The 21,963-nt window shown below is 48.4% G+C and overlaps 4 protein-coding genes across 5 annotated transcripts; 2 read left to right on the plus strand and 2 right to left on the minus strand.

Moving 5' to 3' along the window:
• Positions 1-253: 253 nt before the first annotated feature.
• On the minus strand, positions 254-2,127 carry LOC117865235 (protein BEARSKIN2). Its single transcript, XM_034749388.2, has 3 exons — positions 1,843-2,127; positions 1,426-1,703; positions 254-1,316 (listed from the first exon to the last, which is right to left on the minus strand). Exons 1-3 carry the CDS (start codon positions 2,009-2,011, stop codon positions 735-737), a joined length of 1,029 nt encoding a protein of 342 aa, XP_034605279.1. The 5' UTR covers positions 2,012-2,127; the 3' UTR covers positions 254-734.
• Positions 2,128-6,454: 4,327 nt separating this feature from the next.
• Positions 6,455-10,591, minus strand: LOC117864412 (ruBisCO large subunit-binding protein subunit beta, chloroplastic). Of its 2 annotated transcripts, none has more exons than XM_034748515.2 (14): positions 10,288-10,591; positions 9,878-10,162; positions 9,401-9,538; positions 9,160-9,255; positions 8,833-9,075; positions 8,522-8,756; positions 8,282-8,451; positions 8,096-8,173; positions 7,922-7,993; positions 7,726-7,833; positions 7,443-7,535; positions 7,181-7,273; positions 6,932-7,082; positions 6,455-6,847 (listed from the first exon to the last, which is right to left on the minus strand). In XM_034748515.2, the coding sequence occupies exons 2-14, from the start codon at positions 10,145-10,147 to the stop codon at positions 6,828-6,830; spliced, it is 1,767 nt and encodes a 588-aa protein (XP_034604406.1). In that variant the 5' UTR covers positions 10,148-10,162; positions 10,288-10,591; the 3' UTR covers positions 6,455-6,827. The 2 variants fall into 2 exon arrangements, with proteins under 2 accessions (XP_034604406.1, XP_034604407.1); XM_034748516.2 differs by having other exon boundaries at positions 9,878-10,182.
• Positions 10,592-12,932: 2,341 nt separating this feature from the next.
• Positions 12,933-14,374, plus strand: LOC117865191 (E3 ubiquitin-protein ligase EL5). The gene has a single exon (XM_034749332.2). The coding sequence runs from the start codon at positions 13,182-13,184 to the stop codon at positions 14,076-14,078; it is 897 nt and encodes a 298-aa protein (XP_034605223.1). The 5' UTR covers positions 12,933-13,181; the 3' UTR covers positions 14,079-14,374.
• A 5,213-nt stretch (positions 14,375-19,587) lies between these two features.
• LOC117863080 (uncharacterized) lies at positions 19,588-20,839 on the plus strand. Its single transcript, XM_034746665.2, has one exon. The coding sequence runs from the start codon at positions 19,749-19,751 to the stop codon at positions 20,262-20,264; it is 516 nt and encodes a 171-aa protein (XP_034602556.1). The 5' UTR covers positions 19,588-19,748; the 3' UTR covers positions 20,265-20,839.
• Positions 20,840-21,963: the final 1,124 nt, after the last annotated feature.

A 21,963-nucleotide genomic window follows, 5' to 3' on the forward strand; every position in this document is an offset into this window, starting at 1 on the left:
TATTTTTTTCCTTGAAACAAACTAGTTATACATTCTATTAAAAAGAAAACCATATTGGTAGTACGATGACCCTGGGGGCTAATGTAAAGCGACGAAAGCAACAATGACAACCAGACACAACAACTAGTTAAAAATCATAGTGAAGCACCTTAATGGTTAATTTCATGAAAAGTACTCAGTTTAAATAATAATAGGATATAAATCTAATAACATAATATCTCTATAAATATTGTTGACCTTGAAGACGCATATATGTGGAGGAAATATTGCGTGTATAGATAGAAGTTACAAATACAACAACCAACTTTTGTTATCATAGTTCATCACAAAACGAGTAGAAGTGGCATACATGCAGAACAAATGCTGCCGCCTACTTCCTGCAGGTCAAATTAAAATGCACACGCTCTACACCTGTGTAGCTCTACACCTGTGTACCCCGTGCATGCAAGACAAGAAAACCCCCCAAATAAAGTTGAATTCTTGTGCTTCTTCAGCATGCCCGCACCAAATTTAATCACCAATTACACATCATAATATGCATCGGCTCTTATTACACCATACCAACAACAAATAATACAACAATATACATCGTAAAACACCAAAACTAACCCAAACAAATCAAGTTATATATAAAACTCCCAAGGATCCCGGCCCGCGCGCATAATTTTGCACCACCTCATGTACGCATGAACACCTAGTTCGTGTGTCCGCATCAGAGATGGTCATCAAAGCTTTTACCTCCCGTAACCCCATAAATCCATCTCCCCACCTCGTTGGGCGCCGGAGCTCATGGCTCCGGCCATCTGCTGCACCGCGGCGCTGCCGCCGTTGCTGAACCCGTCCATCGCCTGCCACTGCTCGGCGGCAGCGGCACCGCTCGCCTGGTCCCCCCCTTCTCCCAGCTGGCCACCGTCCGCGGCGACGCCGTCGCTGCTGCCTACGTCCAGGCCGCCGGGGTGGTGCTCGACCGGCAGGCCGGAGAAGTCGTAGCCGGCGCCGGCGCCGGCGTCGTCCGCGGGCCGGTGGTTGGTGAGGAGGTCCTGGACCTGGACGTGGTGCGAGTAGGCGGCGTGCGGCGCCGGCGCCTGCATCTGGGAGTAGTAGGAGGAGGCGTGGTGGTGGTAGTACTGGTGCGGGTGCATGTAGTGGGACGCCAGGGCGGCCGCCCTGGCCTGGTCGTGGTGGCCGCCCAGCGGCGGGGACACGGCCAGGTGGCCGCCGGCGTCCACGCCCTGGCTGCTCGTGCTCCCTTCGCCGCCGCCGATCTTGAAGAAGCACTTCTTCTTGAACACCCGGCACACCACCCATCCGTCCTCCTGCACGGCCGGCCACACATGCATGATCAGCACAGATCGAGTTAAGTGCGATCAAAGCCCTAACCAGCGAGGACTGAGATATCTGGCATGCATGAGACGGAGAGCTTACGCTGGTGCCGCCCTGGGCGTCGTCGGCGTCCTCGAGGCGGTACTCGTGCATGATCCAGTCGGTCTTCTGGCCGTGCGGGGCGCGGCCGCGGTAGAAGACGAGCGTCTTGCGCATGCCGATCTTGCGGTAGCTGGTGCGGATGCACTTGTCCCGACCCGTCGCCTTCCAGAAGCCGGCCGTCGTGGCCCGGTTCGTCCTCGACCCCGTCGGGTACTTGCGGTCCTTGTGGCTGAAGAAGTACCACTCGTTCTGCGGCGCCGACCCGATCCGGCACCTCTCTGCATCATCAATTACATGTATCAACAAGAACAGTCTAGCTAAATCATCGATCATGGAGAATTAATTAGCTAGACTGACATGCATGGATGCATGTGTATATATATAGACACACACACTAAATTGCCTAGCTTTAATTACCTTGCAGCTCCCATGGCTCGATCTTGTTGAGGTCGACCTCCCTGATGACCTCGAGGTCGAACTTCTCGAACCCGACCTTCTTCTTGAGGTAGTGGAGAAGCAGCTCCTCGTCGGTCGGGTGGAACCGGAACCCCGGCGGCACGCCGTTGCTGGACGAGAAGGCCGCCATGGGATCCAATCCAATCAGCTCCCCCTAAATAGTCAAGCCTTCATTTTTGACGCGGGAGAGGCCTGTAGCGCGTATATATACACGCGTGGCCGACCTCCTCCAGGAGCAGGTGCACCGTCAGCACTGCCGCAGAGGCAGCTGGCTATCTGATAGGGGCTGCTGTAGACCGCAGCAGGGCCGGGGGGGGGGGGGGGGGGGGGGGGGGGGGCGGGGGGCGGAGGAGGTGGGGAGAGTTGACGCCGGCCGCCACGGCGGTGGACGGGGAGATAAAGTTGATCGCGTAGGACGCAAGGCACGGCCATGAGCCCATGAGCTCTCTCGCGCAGCGGAGCTCGATCGCCTAGCGGTCAGCTGCACTATTCTACGCCCGTTAACGATCCCGAGGCTCGTTGTTTAGGGATCGCTTGATTGCTCTCAAAGCAATTGCTGGCTTTGGGAGAGCTGCTATCCACAAAATCTTGCGATTCGTATGTGTGTATATGCTTCTGTAATTGCATATCTCATGGATGGACATAATTGAAAGATTAGCTGAATCTTCCTTTATTTTGATAATTGATTATGATGGTTGCATGATGTGCTTGTATAGTTGTATATTGTGTAAAATCAAGGATTGAAAGTTGAGGTTGCTAGGTCTAGATTATAGTACTAATGTGAGTGATTGGCATCCTTTTTCATGAACATGCTCGTGCACAGGATTTGAGGACTAGCTAGGAAACAAGCAGATAGGGCAAGATCCAATACGCATCATAAATGATTTGGATTCTGACCTAGTAGTTTAACCCATATATGTAGCTGTCTATGTGGCATGCATCGCCACGAGATTTGTAGCTGCGATTTAGATACATAGTTCAGGAGTGGCAATTTCATCAGACAAACGCAACCAAGTGAAATTAGAAACTACTGTTATTTTAAGCAAACAAGCGGGCGAAAGCTGTCAATTATTACATCAGTAACGTGGAAGAAAGTTTTTGTTTTGCTGTAGTCAGATCTTTTGCTATGCATGGATTTGATGCAAAGCTTGTGGTGGTTTGGGTTTACTTGATGATGCACATTGGAGGAGGCCAAACTAGATTACGAAGTCCAACACTTGGTACTGCAACCTAAACCAACCAGTCTCCCTAGGGATCGAGCACCATGCACACACATGCAGGCAGGCACAGTTTCCACTAAACCTTAACTGACTGAGCTTAACTGCAACTCAAGGATCAGTTGACATCCATCCTCCGCCACTAAACTACTACTGATTGATGAATTCTGCTTCACCCAATTGATCGATCATCGATCAAACAGCTAACTTCTAAACTACTGGATTGGGAACAGCCACAAACTACAAAATTGGTAATATTCAGAGAAATTAATCTGAAAGTTGGCTCTGGCTTCTGAGTTCCAAATAAATGTTCATACTACTATCAAACAGAAATCGGTCGAACAGGATCCTAATCTCAACGTTTTCTCATTCAGCCATCTCAATGTTTATTCATGCGTAGAGATTGGACTACCTTTGAATCCGAATATACCTGTCAACTGAAATATCACAGAAATTAGCCACAAAAAAAAACGAGGAACGAACTAGCATGATTACTCAAAGCATGAGCTAAGGGCCACTCCATGTGAGGGGCATGCAGGCCACGGATCGAGCCACGACTCGTGGGGGGTCGTCGTCGTCGATTCGTCCCACGCGCGGCGTGCATGGACACGGCTAGCCCGTGTGCACCTTGAGTGAGGCCTACTGCTCCGCCGTCACCCTGACGCGCGCCCGCGCCGAGGCTCCCGAATCGATGGCGAGGCCGGGCGGGCCGCGGGCGGAGGCCGAGCTCGTGCGTGCGCGGGGCGCGCGCTCGCTGGGTTGCATGCGCAGCACGCGATCGATGGGCAGAAGAAACCTCAGCTCGGGGCCGGGGGGCTCTCCCCCCGCCATTCGCGCGCGCTTTGAGTGAGAGTTGAGAGAAGCGAACGCGAGCTCGCGGCAAATGATTAGGGGAGCCTCGCCTGGAGTTTACTGCAATTAAACTCTGAGATTGTTACCACCTAGGATAGGAACCTAGCGGAGCGAGTTGTATATGCTGGTCTCGATCAGCTTGCTTCCTGTGCCATTTGCTTGCTGCCCCTGGTAATCTTTGTGTGTGTGTGGCGGGTGAAACGTACGTACTTGCCATGAAACTTGTGCCTCCAGGCTCCAGCTCCAGTTTTAAAGTTCATTGCAAATAATTCGAGGGGCGTGTCAGTGCATGCATGCTTCAGGTATCTGCTCTGTTAGTCAAGATAGCAAGCTTTCAGGGTGAAGAACACGAGAAGAATCTGAGTGTACCAACACAACGGTACTTTCGTACTGTTCTTGTAAGAGGTACCAATGGAAGAATTAGGAGGCAGGGTAAGTACAAATTTTGGAATCTCCCGAGGTCCATATATAAAGCAACTCAATACTTTTACTCAAGAATTATTGAAAGCTACCCAGAAAAAGGAAAAGAAAGGAAGGAAGAGGAAATAAAAATGGAAAAGAAGTTTTTAGTAATCAAGAACAATGTTCCAGATCAACACGTCATAAGTCAGATGAAATAGGCAAATCTCATGTATTCGTCAGTATAATTACTTCTTCTTTCTTCCATTTCAGACGCCAATATTAACTGTGCGCCATTTTTTTCTTTACTTTAGATGGGTTGGCCTTACCGTTCTAAAAATACACCCCCACGGGCAACAGCAATCTCTCAAATGATGCAGGCTTACGACAGAAAAGTCTAAAAGGAATGTTATCCTGTAGTAAATCTTTTTAATTTCCTTGTAATTGTCCTGATCCAAAATAGGCTTCTAACCATTGATATATATATATATATATATGTATATATATACACACACACACACACACACACACATACATACATATAGTCTAAAAAACATTGGTGAAAAAACATATGGCAATACCTCAGTGTGCTTTGATTCCGAACCAAGTCAGAAAAAGGATGAAAAAAAACTTCTAAGAGTCTTAATTTCTCTATTCTAAGAGTAAGCTATGTCAGACAGCTCAACTCGACTATTAAGATATTTGCGTTAGATTCCATAGAAGAATGTTTGCTTTCTTTCAAAGTGTCCTAAAGTGGATTCGTTGAAGACGATCAAATATGTTTAATAGTTAAACCCCCACAAAGTCAATCATGTGAACTGTAGATGGTACTCATGGTAGAGAAGCGTTTACTATATTCAGCCATGCATGCGCCACCCCTTTTACGCGCTCTTATCTGCGTGCATGTTACGTGATTGTGTAGTGCACTAATTCCATTAAAAAAAAAGATAACACCGAGCTAGAATTTTCTACAACTCAACTTATATTGAGTGGAGCAATTTGTATGCGGTCATGATGGTCAATCAAACTGATGCATGTATCAACAGAAGAATGCAATGCTGTTGTTTTAGGAGGTACTGAGACAGACCCTGGGTAGCGTAATAGTAATAGAAGAGCATAAGAAGTGGTCGACGTTTTGGATGCAAATTCGCTTTCTTCCACTGGTTGAGACGATTGGAAAGTGAGTGAAGGGTTCTAGAGAAGTTTCTTCAACCTGGCACCCGGTGCAGATAAATCCTGCAGCTAATTTTTTGCGTTAGTGTGTCGACGTGGTTATTTTTTCTCAGGCACCGTGTTTCAGTCCTGCAGTCAGGGGCTCAGGGCAAAAGAAGAAAACCACAAAATAGTGAGTATTTGTTATGTTCGCAAATGCTGTAAGCCACCCTTAAAAGTTATGTCTTCTCCGATCTCACTTAGTCACTTGTATCATACTACAATTGTCGTGTTATCATGAATTTCCCTCATCCATTCTACATGAAGAGTTAAACAGTAGAGTCACCAACATGACTATAAAATATCAGCAATATCTTGGAAACACAATTATTCTGTAGATAGCTACATATCTGCAAACCATGACCATTTTCTTTCGAAACTGATAACTGATTAGAGTTCAGAACAGTGAAGAGGAGCATAAGCAATGAGAATCAATGAAGAGGTGAGCAGCTAGTTTCTGCAGCTCGCCAACTCATCGTCAACCTTCAGTTGCTAAAAAAAAGGGTGCACCATCCATTTAATGGGTATGTTGATACCCACCCCCTTGTTGCCCTCAAGCTCTCTTAATAACAAGACTGATTAAGTGATTATACCTTTCCTGTAATAATTTTATTGTCTAAGCAAATGCTGAAGTACAACACTAGTCGTTAGCCCCTTATATTATTGTCAGAAAATGAAGAATCGTACCTGTGAAGAACAAGCATGGTTGCGAGGCCATGGATTATAATTACATGGAGCTCCTCCTCTCCCGTTGCTATTCCTTCCCTGGGTCAATAGTCAAAACTAAAAAGCATCTGATGAAACTTGTTTGGTTCCCTGATTATGAGATCTCGTATGTTTCAAGAGTGTTTATAGAGTGTCAGGAGGATATGTTTCCTGTTGCCATCAGCTCATGACAAAGATTGCCATCTGCATCCTCAATTGGCATGTGACAGTTATTTCTGTACATCCTTTGCTAAATTTAACATGAATCCTAGTATCCTACACAAGTGTAATGGATATGATCCAAAGCAGTGGAGGGAGCTAAGAATATCAGCTGAAATTTCCAGCATTTTCTTCTCTATTACATGCATTATCCACCATTTCTGCTGCTTGTATTGATGTGACAGAACACATAGAGCTTCTTGGAGCAATAGTGCAAAGTCATTATTGTGGTGAAACCTTTCTTCGCTTGTTATATTAGCATTTTTTTTTGCAAAAGAATTGTGTCCATGTAGTTTTTGTCATATTGAGGTTGTCAGGTCGATTCTGTGGAAATGAAGCTTGCTACACTCGAATACCTGAAACTGAAAACATTGAAGTAAACTAAGTTAACAAGTTTGATATTCAAATGAAAATGTATCTTCTCCATATGAATGCTCAAGAGTTACCTGAGGCAGGCATTGGGGGGATCAAGCTCCTAGGAGGCATTGGGGGTCTTATTCGAATTGGTTTACTTTCTTTTGCCTCCACCACCACCACATCAGAAGTGAGAAAAGATTTCGCAACCACAGCAGCATGCTCAATGCAACATCTCACAACCTGGTGATATTTGGGAGTGTGAGAAGATATACTCCATCATACGTATAGTTCAAGGTGACATAGAGATGATTTAAGGTGTCTATGACTTTTTCTACCACCTTGGATGGGTCCAGTATTCCGGCAGCCATCAAGTCCTCATAGCGGTTCTTGGCAGCATTGTAACCATAATTTGTGTTATCATTCAATAACACCTTTTAACAGCAACAATCAAACACAAGTCAGATCCAGACAATGAGTTCAGAAAAACTTGTGTGCACAGTTATATGGTGCACTTGCATGGTGGTCTCTGCATGCTTTCGAATACAAAATTATGCGAAAGATGTACTAGAATTGATAGAGCTATAGGTGCAGCTAACAAACCTTTTCAATGACAAAATCACCATTCACCCCCGCATTGTTTGCTATTAGTGAGGTAGGGTAACTCAAGGCTTTCTTGAAGATGTCAGCACCAATCTAAACACGGAAAATACAAAATTAAAGTTCAAGACAGAATCGTTGCATTGGAACAAGCAATGGAACAATAGACCTTGAAAATGACTACTACAAAAGTAGATTTACACAAGTAGGTCAATGTACTGCTAATACCTCAAATTAACAAATATTTCATTAAATATCCTTTTACTCAAATACAGTTATAAAGTACCTTCTGCTCCATATTATCCAATGATGAATCCTTGATTGCGTCAATCTTCTTCGATAACCTTAATAGGCTACATCCACCACCAACTACAACACCCTCCTCAATAGCTGCCTAAATTATAAAAAGAAAAAAAGAAGTTCAAACTGAGGAACTTATGAACCACACATGATACGGACATAGATTTGATCAATCAAGGTACCCTGGTTGCATTAAGAGCATCTTCAATTCTCAACTTCTTATCTTTCATCTCAATGACTGTTTGAGCACCAACCTGCAATTAGCTTCGTGTCAAAATTTCAAATTCTGGCATTCTCATGGCAAAATTGATACCCTTGAAATGTTTTGCGTAGTGAACTAAACAAGCATGTGGTACCTGGATGATTGCAATTCCACCACATAACCTTGCTATCCTCTCACCCAATATCTTCTTGTTGTACCTTTCCTTTGAGTTCTGAGAGTTAACAATCAAAAGATATAATTTTATCCAAAGAAAAGTAAAGCATATAGAAGACAAAAGGTCACATGGCACTTTTGCATTTTATGATTGGAACAACTATACCTCAATTTGTCCTTTTATCAGAGCAACTCTTTTCTCAACTGCATGATGAGTGCTTCCATCAGTAACAATTAATGTTGAATCTTTCCTGATAACCACCTTAGCAGCAGAACCCAGAACCTCTTTTCCTGCCTTTTCCAGTGAATATCCCATGTCATCCCTCACTACTGTACCTGAAAACCAACAGGAATATGTTGATGACTGGAATTAAATTGGTTAGGTTGGTGATCGAGTTCCATATACCTCCTGTCATGACTGCAATATCATCCAAGCATTGTGTCTTTTGCTCCCCAAAAGAGAAGGCCTTGACTGCTGCAACCTTGATTGTCCCTTTCAGCTTGTTTTTTATCAAATCAGCCATTGCTGCTTCTTCCACATCCTCAGCAATTATTAACAAAGGATAATTTTCTTTTACAGCACTGTCCAGTATCCTTATAATTTCACTAGCATCAGTAATTTTCTTGTCAACCATTAGAATCTACAAAAAGGAAAAAAATGTAACTCTTCAGGTTATTCTGCAGAACAGTAGTGTATAACGGGGAACTTGCCCTTACCTTACAGTCTGTGAACTCAACCGTCATATTTGAACGATCAGTAACAAAGTAAGGTGAGAGGTAACCACGTTCAAATTGCATTCCTTCGACAACATCAAGACTGTTCTCAGTACCTCTTCCATTTTCAATTCTCACCATTCCTTTTCTACCTACTCTTTGAAAAGCATCAGAGATCATATTTCCAACAGCATAATCGTTTCCTGCACTAACTGCAGCCACATGTGCAAGTTCATGGTCTTCAATCTACATGAGAACATGTCACACAATGCTAAGATATCTTTACAAGGGAAATACAAAATCGTACTTAGATAAATTTAAAGGATATACCTCCCGTGACATTAATTTGAGTTCAGACACCAAAGCAGCAGCAGTCTTCTCAATGCCACGTGCAACCTGAACTGGGTTGATTCCAGCTGCAAGAACCTACTTTGTAAAACAATCATAAGAAGAAATGCAGGTTCAGGATTTAGAATTTTTGTGTCAACAAATTTGTTATAGCACCTAGAGTTTTTCCCTGTTTACCAGACTTCATTGTAGAAAACTAGAACAAGGAAAGAGATGGACATACCTTCATTCCTTCAGCAATCAGACCTCGAGCGAGGATTATGGAAGTGGTACAACCATCTCCTGCAATATCATTGGTCCTTGCACCAGCCTGTCTGACTAGCTTCACTCCAAGATTTTCTAATGGATCCTCCAATTCGATCTTCAACAACACAATTAGATTCATACATTCAACCACTGAAAGTAGTATGATATGATCAGGAAAGAACGATAAGCAAGCTCATGGCGCTTTTCCACTTATGTTACTATGGAACAGAGTAAAAACAGGGTCCAATACTGCAGTAAGATAAGATAACAAGATTGATCAAGAACTGAAGAGCGACCGCGGGAGTGATAAACACGTTTTATGGCTTTATGTGAGTGCACCCTTAATCCAAAAAAAAATGTGAGTGCACCCAATTCAGATTCAGTCTCCCTGAAACTGTCACTGAATTGCAGCATGCTTTGCAGGAAAAATTCATGTTGGGAAGCATGGCATTACCTCCTTAAGCACTGTTTCCCCATCATTGACAATCTTGGGAGGGCCATACTTGTTACCAAGCACCACGTTCCTCCCCTTGGGCCCCAGGGTGACCCCCACCAACCGCGCCACCAGGTCCACCCCGGCCTGGAGCTTCTTGGTAGCGGAGAGGTCACGGTTGAAGTGCAGGTCCTTGTATATCGGCATCGGCGGCGGCTTCTTGGGAGGGGAGAAGGGCAGCGTCGGAGGCTTCATGGACATAGGAGGAGACGGAGGCGCCATTCTTGACATGTTTCTTCCACCCAGCTAGAAGGAGGCGGCGGACACTGGACAGAGTGAGGAGTGGATAGGGGTGCTGCTGCTGGGAGCCAGGGAGGAGTCGAGAGCGGGGAGGAAGGCGAAAGGGAGAGAAAAACAAAAAAAAGGCTCACCGGGGTTTGCCACCGCAAGCACCGCCGCCCAGTAAGAGCTCCGTCAGCCTGCCGCTCGTCCACTGCCCGCTATCGCGACGCCGCCCTACCTGGAGCTCGGCCACTCGCTGCCCTGCCTGGAGCTCGACCGCGCGCTGCCAGGAGGAGGCCGGAGCTCCGCGGCTGGTACTCCCTGCGCGGCGAGAAGGGCAAGGGCCACCCCAGGCGTGGTCGCCCGCCAGGAAGAGCCGCGTGCCGGGAGTCGAAGAGCGCCGCCGCCTGGCCTTCGCGAGGGTGGAGTATTGGCGTGCGAGGCTGCGAGCGGTTCTGCGTGAATACTCCACCCTGGGTTATCCGATATTCCGATACGGCACACGCTCCTTTCCCTGGGTTATCCGATACGGCACAAGCCGGTATCGTGCGACTCCCTCTTCGGTGACTCCACTTCCATCGCGCGACTAGAAATTTTGACTTTGCCATTGCAAACACGTAATTTCACCCATATGACAACGTGAGGATGGGCTTCGCAAATTTAACTACATTGATTTACTTTACATTTTACTTTTTAATAATTTTATTTCCTATTTTCTAGTTCATGAAATGCCTAAATTAGTCTTTGCTGCTAAGCACATACGTAAGTGCGCTGCTGCTGCCCGGTCAGGACGCATCGCGGGGTTGTAGACTGTTCGCCGATCGTCGCTAGGGTGACACCCTCCACGATATTCAGGTCCACACGCCGCCTTCCCCATCTTAAGCAACTGGATAGGTACCCCACAGCACCCGCACCTACTTGATCCATCTTCAGGCCATGTTTAGTTGCCCTGAATTTGGTGTCCAAAATTACTGTTGTAACACTGTAGTATACTGTAGTGTTTTATTTGTATTTGTGAATTATTATCCAAATATTGACTAATTAGGCTCAAAAGATTCGTCTCGCAAAGTACAACTAAACAGTGCAATTAATTTTTTATTTCGTCTACATTTAGTACTCCATGCATGTACCGCAAGTTTGATGTGACGGGGAATCTTCTTTTTGCATAGTGTCAAAATTGGGAGTTTGTATGGAACTAAACAAGGCCTCAGTCATCCTATCCCAGCTATTGGCACCATCTTCCATGAAGCCACGCAAGTCATCCTATCCCAGCTATTGGCACCATCTTCTATGAAGCCACGCACGCCATCTTCAGCCATTGAAGGCAGCAGCTGCCAACGGGGAAGCCGAGCATGCAAGACGGGCAAGTGGGGTTGGCTGTAACATCCCAGTCCCAAATATCGCTCAGTCATACTCGCACGCAGAGTAAAATACGCACTCGCATCAACCCCGTTTATGCTTTTGTCCTTGCTTCGCGTAAAAGGGTTAACTCGAGGGTTGGAATGTATTTGACACTTGAGTTTATATGTTAGTGAAACCCACCCTCAACTAGCATTGGGACTATTATCCACACACATGTTATGCCACTCACATAGGCCTTTAGTGGGCTCAATTCATCCTTAGTTGGCTCGGGATGTCACATACACCCCCTAAAGGGCCCGACATCCTCGTCGGCAACATACCCGCACACATTAGGGCAATTGACCAGGAACTTTCCTTCTTAGCATACGTCCATACGTCTAGTGCCGACACATATGTCATGCCATGTGACCACACAGAGCCCACACGCGCCATATTCATGCAGTGTAGCACGTCGCTGGACGGAAGGGAATGTCGAGCTAGTATCCATAAGAACACACGCACCTTTGCCGGAACTTTGACATGCCAGAGAGCTGTCCAGTCTCTCTCAACGGCCCTCGTGTCAGAAATTCCGGCTCTTCCTTCCAGCCAAGCTGTATTGCGTTCCGTTAACGAGCATCCGATACGCCGACCTTGCTGAGAAACATCCTTTCCTCTCGTAATGCCAGGCCCAGAAATCCGACTGCCTTCTTGTGCTTATCGGGATATTGCTGATAATCTCCCTGTCCATCGGAGCAAAGAACGCCTGGAGTTTTTGTCTATCCCAAGAAGCAGTCGTAGTATCGATGAGCTCACTCACCATATGGGGCGGGTTCGCCTGACCGCATGCCACAGGTCGGAGCAAACCATCTCTGGGCAGCCAATTCATTCTCCATATGTGAGTGTCCTCCCCTGTCCCAATGCGCCTGCTAAGGCCCTGTTCCAGCACCACCTTTCCTTCTATAATTGCACGCCAAATCTTTGACTCTGGGTCCTGCAATATCCGCCACGCTTGGCGGGCTAGCAAAGCAAGGTTGAAAAGTTCAATGTCTCGGAAGCCCATGGACTGTATGGCCTGTTCAGTAGAACCAATCCCAGGCCAGGCCCATTGGCATGCACATGTTATTGGGCCAGGCCATCTGAGGCATAACTGGACTGCCATCATTCCAAGTCTGCTAACTCGTAATTTTTTTAATAACATTCTGCATTTGACAATCATGTTTCGTAATAATATTCGTCAGATTTTTATTAAAATCTGACGAGGCTAATCTGCTGCATTAATACTATAATACTATGTGTTTTCCACTAAACTCAGTTCTGGCCCACTCAGGCACCTTCTAGACCCTTACCGTTCTCCTTCGGAAGCTGGAAGCCGAGAGCACAACCTTCTAGGCCTTGCTGAGTTGCTGCTCTCTCCCCCCGTATCTCTCTAGCCCCTTCCATGCATCATCACACGTTGATAGGGGTCAGGGGAAAAAGTCACTAAACCCTTCACGAGCCCCCCAAAGGGGATGAGCTCAAGCTGCTCGACTCAAATTAACACCGATCCCACCCACACCATCACATCACACCAACTCCAACCGGCCGCTCCAACTCCAAACTCCAAAAGCGCACCAAAACCTCTCCAAGAACGCCAACGAACAGCCCCATAAATCACAGCCACGTGACACCACACAAGCTCACGCCGAAACGCGAGAGCGCGACCATGTCATCGTTGCCGGAGGACGTCGACGCGGGCAGCGGCGGCGGCCCGCCCGCAGCGTGGTGGAGCGCGGCCTCTCCGGTGGGCGGCGACGTCGTGCTCTCCGGCGCCGTCCTCCTCTTCGTCGCCCTCGCCTTCGCGTTCGTCGTGTACCACTACTTCACCATCAACCGCCGCGGCGGCGTCGCCGGGATCGAGGTGCCGTCGTCGTCGAGCGCCCAGCAGCGGCGCAGCACGTTGGGAGGAGGCGACGCCGCTGGAGGCCGGGGCGGCGTCGACGCGGCGGTGCTCCGGGCGCTGCCGGTGATGGTGTACAGGGCGAAGGACCGTCCACCCGGCGAGGCGCTGGAGTGCGCCGTGTGCCTCGCCGAGCTCGCCGACGGCGAGGCGGCCAGGTTCCTGCCCAGGTGCGGGCACGGCTTCCACGCCGAGTGCGTCGACCTGTGGCTGCACGGCCACTCCACCTGCCCGCTCTGCCGCGTCGACGTCGACAAGGCGGGCTCCCTGCCGGCGCCGCCGCCCTCGTCCCTGGCGCTCCCACCGGCGCTGCCGGAGCCCGCGAACTACCCCACGAACCTCCCGACGAACGTTCTGTTCTGGGGATCCCAGGACGCGGTGACGACCGTCATCGGCGGCGGCCCGAGCTCTTCCCGCGGAGCACCGGCGGCGGCGCTGGTCATCGAGGTCCGGGACCGGGAGACGGCACCGGCTGTGGCGCCGACGCCGCGTGAAGGTGGCGCGGCGAAGGCGCAGGGCTTGGCGAGGCTGAGCTCGCTCAGGAGGCTGTGGAGCAGAGGGAGGCCTGACGCGGCGGCTGCGAGCTCCCGTTCCTGCCGCCAGGCCACTGCGGCTGATGGCACCGAGCAAGAACGGGCGATGCGGTTGGATACATGCATGTGAGCTCACAGTCGAGTGTACATGTTGCAAGACGAAACGTGTGTATGGCACGGAATTCGACCTGCCGCGTCCTTGTACGCGGACGATCGAATCGACAAGGATGGCCTTTCAAACTCAACTCCACATGGATGTGTTCGCGATTTAGCGCACGTTCAGTTGACGTGTTATTTGCCGTAACTAAACTCAGCTAAAATCACTTGGTTAGGTTTCTTGTTACATGTTCATATTCGAATTCTGGGTTCAGCATGGATTTTCTGAATGCATTTTATGAATTCATAATGCATATTTTCAGTCGTAAATGACATGTCCATCAACAGCGATGTCTATATTAACTTCATCAATTTAGAGATCGATTGGCTCAATCTCTCAAAGACGTTCATAGATACACGTGAGTGTCTGCATCCGTGCGTTTCGGAGAAAAATATTAGCTAAAGTGTGACGCTGTAAAAAAATCATGTAAAGAAAGTGGCCCATATACATCGCGTATGTATTTGTAGCCTGCGTCGTGAAAGGAAGAAGGAATTCGGGTTGTTTAGTTTTTTTCCTGCTGATACCGCCCGTTTAGTATTCGGGCTGGTGGCGACGGCGACGACGTTTTTTCAGGCTGAAAAAGATAGTGGGCCTGGACCACAGGACAGGGAGGTCAAGGCCGTTGATGGGCCCCTTGCACATGAGGGCTGGCAACGTTCACGCCGACGCGGCGGCCGTCGTCCGCCTCCGCCCGCCCCCTCCTCTGCGAGATATTTTCGGCGCTCGGCGACTGGTCGAATCCCTCGGCGGCTCGGCCGGCGGATACGAACCCGAGCTCCGTGCTTCCAACGCTTGCGTGGCCGTTGCACTTGAAGCTGATGATGATCACCAAGGCGCGAGAAGACGCACGGTTGGTTTTTGACATGATCTGCGACCATAAAGATTTGTATTGACCTGAGAACCTTTATGCCCAGTATAGCAGTGTCTAAACGTTTGAGGGGAATCTAACACCTAACTTTTGATGCCAACTTTCAACTAATGTAAGCCTGTAACTCGTCACGTGTTTTAGGGAATTTTGATTTCGCAAAAACTTAGGAAGGAGGTTCTGGATCCAAACTCCTTTGATTTAGTACAAACTTGAGTTAAATCCTAAAATTTCCTAAAACATACCTCCTCTTTTCAAACAGTCATCTGGGAGTCTTTTTATACCAAGCCTTATAACTCAGTGCTCACCGTCAAAAGGCTTAATGCAACTTCCATCACGCGCATTATATACACCATTTTCCTTACTTACAATGGCATCATATAGATATAGGTTGGGTTGTCCCTACCTTCACCGCCTCTTGCTAGGTTCTGCGTGACACTGCCCCTTTGAGAAATTAATCTTCATGATCTCACTCCTGCTCTATCAATGAAATAGTCACTTTCTCGTACCCGTTCGTTAAAAAAAAATCTTCATGATCTCTCCAGGGGGATTATTGCACCACCCACAGAGTTAGGATTCTTAACGCCAATAGTTGATTATTCTATATTTATCTAGGTCTCTTGTTTAGATAATTAAACTTTTTTTTCTTGATTCATACATTGGTTTCCGTTTTTTTTCGTGAGGATACAATACATATATGGCCCTATCATCCAAGCGGCCATCATCTACCGGTGGTTCTCATGCTAGATCATCATCGCCAGCGTATCGTCCACGACCATGTGCCATCACACCACCAATATTTGGTGCACGTGGATACACCATCACTACAAGAGTTGTCGACCTCATGTCCTAGCTTGGTCCTTGTCACCAATGGTAGCTATCATATCCCAATCAGTGAATTCCGCCGCAACCTCCAAGCTACCGCCGTTGAGGTACTTGGCCGGATCACATGCCTGTTGATTTCATGCACGCGTGTGTGCTAGTTTTAGTTCTTTCTCGGCCAGCTGCATGCTACACACACCTTGTTCCACTAGACCACGACCACATCCACAGCTCCTTGCTGCTCTCTTAGCTACATCAACAACATAGGGTCTATCATTTCAATGAGCAATATGCATGCAACCCGTCGGTTTCATCTGCAATCATTGCACTTGTGGACGTACGGCTGAAAGCTGTCTCCAACGCTCCCGCTATGACGGCCAAGTGATGTTAGTCCAACAGGTTCCCACTTCCGGCCGGCTCCCTATGCATCTAACCGCCCCGACGTTCCTTGTACCCGCAATGACCGATGCGACTGCAAGGCGATGTTAGAGTGTCACAGCATGTCGAGACTCGATAGGAACTGTAAGTATTACAACACAATCCCATGCTTCCATATCATCTTTCGTGTCTTCTTGTGTTCCATTTTTTTTTAACTCTATAGCTACTCGCTCTCACCTCTCGTCAACAGTCTAGTAGTGGAGGAGAGACAGATTGAGAGCACAAGCTGAATCTATCCCCAAACGAACTGATGGGTAGCATGTACATGCAGCACACTAGCGACAGGAGGCTGGAACGAAGGGGAAAAAAAAGTTTTCACGTACGATACGTTTGCCACGTGAAAAATCTTGGAATGGACGGACGAGGTGCTCCCAGTACAGCACGCTACCCGCTGCCCTCGCGAGTTCAAACGAAGTGGGCTCACACAGCTTTTTCATACCACGCATGCATGCGCTCGCACGGGGCTGATGAGAGCGAGGCCCCCAGCACTTTGTTGGGCAGCAGTTAACTCTCGTGCCGGGCGGGGGCCTGATGATGGAACACCTCCCACTGTGGCGATGAAGGATGAACAGTCATATAAGCGGTCGCAAGTGAGCATGCGAGCCGATCGACTTTCGCCTGGCGCCCTACGCCCAATCCTGGATCCTACTCTTTATTGGCAACCGTAGGCACGTACTACGCCTATGGAACCGGCTCCGACATGGCCGTGTGACGCTGCCGTTCTCTCTCTCTCTCGCCTCTCTCCACCGGCAGCGCGCGCAGCGGCAGCTGTAGCGAGGCTGCGACGACGACGAGAGCCGATCGATCCCCGGGCACGCACGGATCGGAGCTAGTAGCTAGCATTGTAGCGGCACAGCGCCCGCGGCTACTGTGAGCGCGGTGACGGGACGGGACGAAGCAGATGCCCGGCCGGCCGTACGGGCAGTGTGTGGCGCCCGGCCGGTGCTGCATCGCATGATGCCATGCCATGTGAAGCGAAACGCCCCAGCAGCAGCGAGAAGATACATGGTGGACGCATGCGTACGTCGTACAGATGCGGGAACAGGGGGCCTGGCCTGCTGCTAGTTACATGGGCAACATAACGATTCGAGTAACTATGTTGTTACTGAGAGAAGCTGTTGAGGAAGATGCGTGGATCGGCCTATGGCTATGCTATGCATGCCGTCGACCGATCGATCTCGTGTGTAGTGTAGCTGTGTAGGCTAGCTGTCCCGTGTGCATTATGAGTTTTATGGCTCCACGACTACCACTGTATATGTGTCCTTGGGAGCAGACAAATTTGTACGCTTTTCAGGATTCTGAATCTCCGATACAGCCACATACTACAGCGGCCAGTCGAGGAGAGAGAGCGAGAGGGAGACGTGTATGTGTGTAGTGTAGTATAGTGTAGCCTATGAGCCTAGGCCCTAGAAAAGCTCATGCATGCCTGGTCACCGTGTACTGCAGCCTCTGCAGACCGGCTGCTGGCTCTCTACCCCGAGCTCATCAGCTCGCCGATGCGCCTATCCTAGCTATCGGCCTACGAGCAGCAGCTGCGTCCATGCGAGCGAGGAGGTGAGAAAGAGACCAGCCCATGTTCATCTCCATAATTAGCCCGTCGATGGATTCCCCCAGCAGGTGGCTGGTGAGGCGTCCTGTTCATGGAACAGTGCGTCGACTCTGATTCGTTCAGGCAACTCACTGGACCACCCGGCCTCTTGGCCTGGTAACCTTAACTTCCTCATAGTACACTCCCCTCCACTGCACTAGTGCACTGCACGCCCACCACGCACGTACCGACAGCCCTCTGAACTGTCCTCTCCGGATTCCGCCCCCGGCCCTCTTATGGCTCGGTCGCCTCTACCCGGATCAGCTCATGCTCACCCTCCTCTCCTCTCCGTAGGTTTAATCTCCATTCAGGCCGGCTTCAGTACTGGAGCAGGACATCCATCCATCTCACCATCTCTGAGTACTATATACTTTGTTACTTTGATGAGTTACAGCAAACTGTTAGCATTCTTCAACCGAAACGAAAAAGATCGTAGCTACTCCCTCTCTGTTCCTGATTAATCATAGCTTATTTTAGTTTTATCATAAATCAAATTACTCTACTAACTTTGATCAAAGTTTTTTTTTAAAAAAAATATAGCAACATCTATAGACTAACGGGATGTTGTAAAATATCGGTGATTTTTCATGCGAACCTGATCAAATCTAGACAAGTTTAACTTAAAACGTCAAAATTTGAGTGAAATATAATTCATAATGGAGGTAGTAGATCATACTGATCGAATCGATGGCGAAGGCGGCGGATGGATCCGATGGAGCTACTCATGTATATGTAGGGAGAGAGGACACGGGTGATGAATGATTATCACAGGCGGTTCAACTGTCGCCGTTCCACAACTGAAGCCCCCACATCATTAGTCTGCTGGGTGGACTATCTGTAGGATAGGGAGATCCATCGATAACACATGTAGTACAAGGGGAGGCGGGGAGAGTCAGAGAAAGAGACCATGAAATTAATCAGTGTACGCGCGACTAAAGAGGCCCGGCTGGCCCGGTCTGTACGGTCGAGCAGAGCCTGCAGTTGACTGGATCGGCTTCGCTCCAGCGTCTTCTTAATTCAGGCGAGAGCGGTGATTATATTAAGAGAAGATGAAAGATTAGGTTGAGCAGAACAATAAAATGGAAAAACAACAATTACGAAATATTGAAATAAACGCATCGTACCACTCAATATTGGAAAAACAACAATTACCAAATATTGAAATAAACGCATCGCAATACACCCAAGACATCAAGCCAGTATTCTAAATATTGCGCACCACTCCAGCGCCTTCCTAATAATTGAGCATCGCCCATGCCCGGCTCTGGTGGCCTACGCGAACCCTAGCTAGCCCAGCCGGCGTGGTCCTCCCCCCGTCCCCGTGCGAGAGCGCACAGTGCCATGCACATACGCGTCAACAGTTGAGAGGGTGAAAGCGCGCGCGCAGCAGCAGACTGCGGACAGACAGACGGCACGAGTCGATCGAGATGAGACTAACCTAGCCTAGCGCCCTAGCCCCAGCTATAGCCCCGGTGGTGTCCGGCGATCCACCAGAGCAGGAAAGAAAGGCGCGCCGCGGGTTAACCATCCTAGGCATGCGCGCCCTGCCCCTGCTCGCTCGATCGATTCCCCTGCCCTCTGTCTCGTGCCTGCCGGCGGGGCTGGCTCCGGCTCGCCACCGATGTGATTTTACTGCAAGCGTTTTCTGGGGCATCGTAAACTGTTGTGTCCATCCAGCGTCCAGTTCCCCGACAGGGACAGGCCGAGGCGGAACCCCACCATGCGGCAGCAGGACGGCTCGGCCTCCACCCCCATGATATCATATCATGGCGCGCCCGCGGCTCCCCCTTCCTCCAGTGGGGAGCTGCCACACTCGCTCGCCCGGCCGTGTCCGGGTTCCCGTTGGCTGGCTGGCCTCTGCCGGTTTCCTGTGAGGCCCGAGCTCGCTCGCGCGGTAGCAGGTGGTGGTTAGGTAGAAACTAGAAACCCAATGGACAGGGGGATGGAAAGGGTCTTCGGCTCCTGTATACCGGGCATGGAGGCGGTGGCGCCGGCGGATAGGGAGGAGGAGGGGCTGGAGCTCAGCCTGTCGCTGCACCCGTCGCCGTCGTCGCCGCCCAGGTTCCAGGCGGTCTTCGCCTGCTGCTACTGCCCCAGGAAGTTCCGCAGCTCGCAGGCGCTCGGTGGCCACCAGAACGCGCACAAGCTGCAGCGCAACCTGGCCAGGCGCGGCAGGGAGGCCGCCTCGGCGCCGCCAGCGCCGGTGCCGCCGCCGCCGGCGGCAGCCGATGACCAAGGCAACCACAGGGCGGCGTCCGGCAGCGAGAGCGCGCCCGCGCCACGCACCAGGGCGGAGCCGGGCGCCGATGCGTGGGGAGAGGGGGTCAGGCATCGTCGTCAGCACCATCTTCATCACGTCCCAGCAGGTGGTGGTGTGGAAGCCTCGTCTGGTGCAAGGGGCGACGGAGATGCTGCTGAAATTATCGACCTGTCCCTGAGGCTATGAATGAACCGATGCATGAGCTAGCAGCAGCTGAAGCAGTTCCTCCTCTTCTCCTCCATTAGTTTGCTTAGTTTCTTCATCACGTCATTATTTCTTGTTTGATCTATCGTCCTACGTTTTATTATTCCTTGTCTCAGCTTATGGACTCATGCAGTCATGCCTCATTGAGAGATCACTTGTGATGTTCAGTTCAGGATCACGCAGGGATTAAGTAATAATTAGGTGCACTACTCATCATCAGAAGCTTCTTCATGAATTCCTCGTACTGCTAGAGTGCTAGTGCTGATCGCTCTGTAAATATTCTGTCCTTCTAGAATTGCTTTCAACTTAGCTTTGCAGTCTTGCAGAATGCAGAGGTCTCAGATGGATAGCTGCTAGCTAGCATAGCTTGTTGCTTTAGGGATTCTTGATTCTTCCATGGCTCTCTCCTGGCTAGCCCTTCTGTAGCAGTCAATTTGTGTCATAAACCTCATGCAACTCCTGTCTAATGCTGTTGTATTGTTCAGAGATAAACCCCATTTTTCCATGCTTCATTCCGGATTATGGTTACCTGAAAAATATTCTCTGGGCAAACACTATATTAGATATTCTTTGATTCCCAATAAAAATGCTTATTTAATAATGTGTCTCCTTTCATGGTGTACTCTATGATTCCATATATTTTCTTACTAGTCAATTTGTTAGTTCATTATTTTTTTCATTATTGGGCACACATAAACTAGTACTAGTAGTAGCAGCTGCTGCAGTAGTAGTCACAGCCACATGTGACGCCCATAAAGATTTATGCATGCCTGCTTTACTCCTGACAACACTTCAGGTGAAAAAACTTGCTCTGTGTGTCTTTATTTACGAGTATCCCACATAGATTACCGCAGCCAAGCATACATGAGCAACCCCTGTTATGTGCTACGAAAGGGAGGGGAAAGCTGACAGAACCACTATGGAAGTACAGCACCAGCAGAGATATGTTTCGTGTTTCGGGCTTCTCATTCTATGTATTTTCAAATGTTTAATTTGATCTGTCTTCAATGTTCTACTTCTACGTACCAATAATTAATACTGTTTGAAAGATTGAACAATTTGAATACAGATAGTACATGTGTGTTGCGGATCGGTGACATGAGCCTGGGGATACTATTTATTTAATCTTCATGCTGGAAAATTGTTGTAGAAACTAGTTTTCTTATTATGAGCTTTGCACTTTTCTTTTTTGCTTAGGTTTAGAAGCATAAAGAAGTGACTGGAGCTAGTTAGCAAGTACTAATTGGTTCTCTTTGTGTTTCGGCTTTCACGTTCTCTGAAAGGTGCAATTAGATATCCAATCTTATTATAACCAGTAGATGTCTATAACTAGTAGTGAAGTATTTTCAAGACAAAACTATTAATCGACAATATTTTTTTCTAGCGGCTCTCTACAGTTTTAAATAAATTGTGTGCTCATTTTTTTTTCAATAAGGTATCCCAGGACTTAAAAGAAAGGTACGATAAGGGAGTAGTAGTAAACATGTTTTTCAAGACAAAACCATTAATTAATAATATATTGTTAGCGGTTGTCTCTAGTTTTAAATGTACTATGGGCTCAATTTCTTTTTAAAATATATTCCGTGACTTAAAGACAATAAGGGATCAGGTATGATGCCTCTCTTCGATTTTTCTTATAATCAGAATTATGCTTCTATATTAAGGTTTTGAACATCGTTAT

This window comes from Setaria viridis, chromosome 7 (genome assembly GCF_005286985.2).
Source record: "Setaria viridis chromosome 7, Setaria_viridis_v4.0, whole genome shotgun sequence".
In the NCBI taxonomy this organism is placed as follows: domain Eukaryota; kingdom Viridiplantae; phylum Streptophyta; class Magnoliopsida; order Poales; family Poaceae; genus Setaria; species Setaria viridis.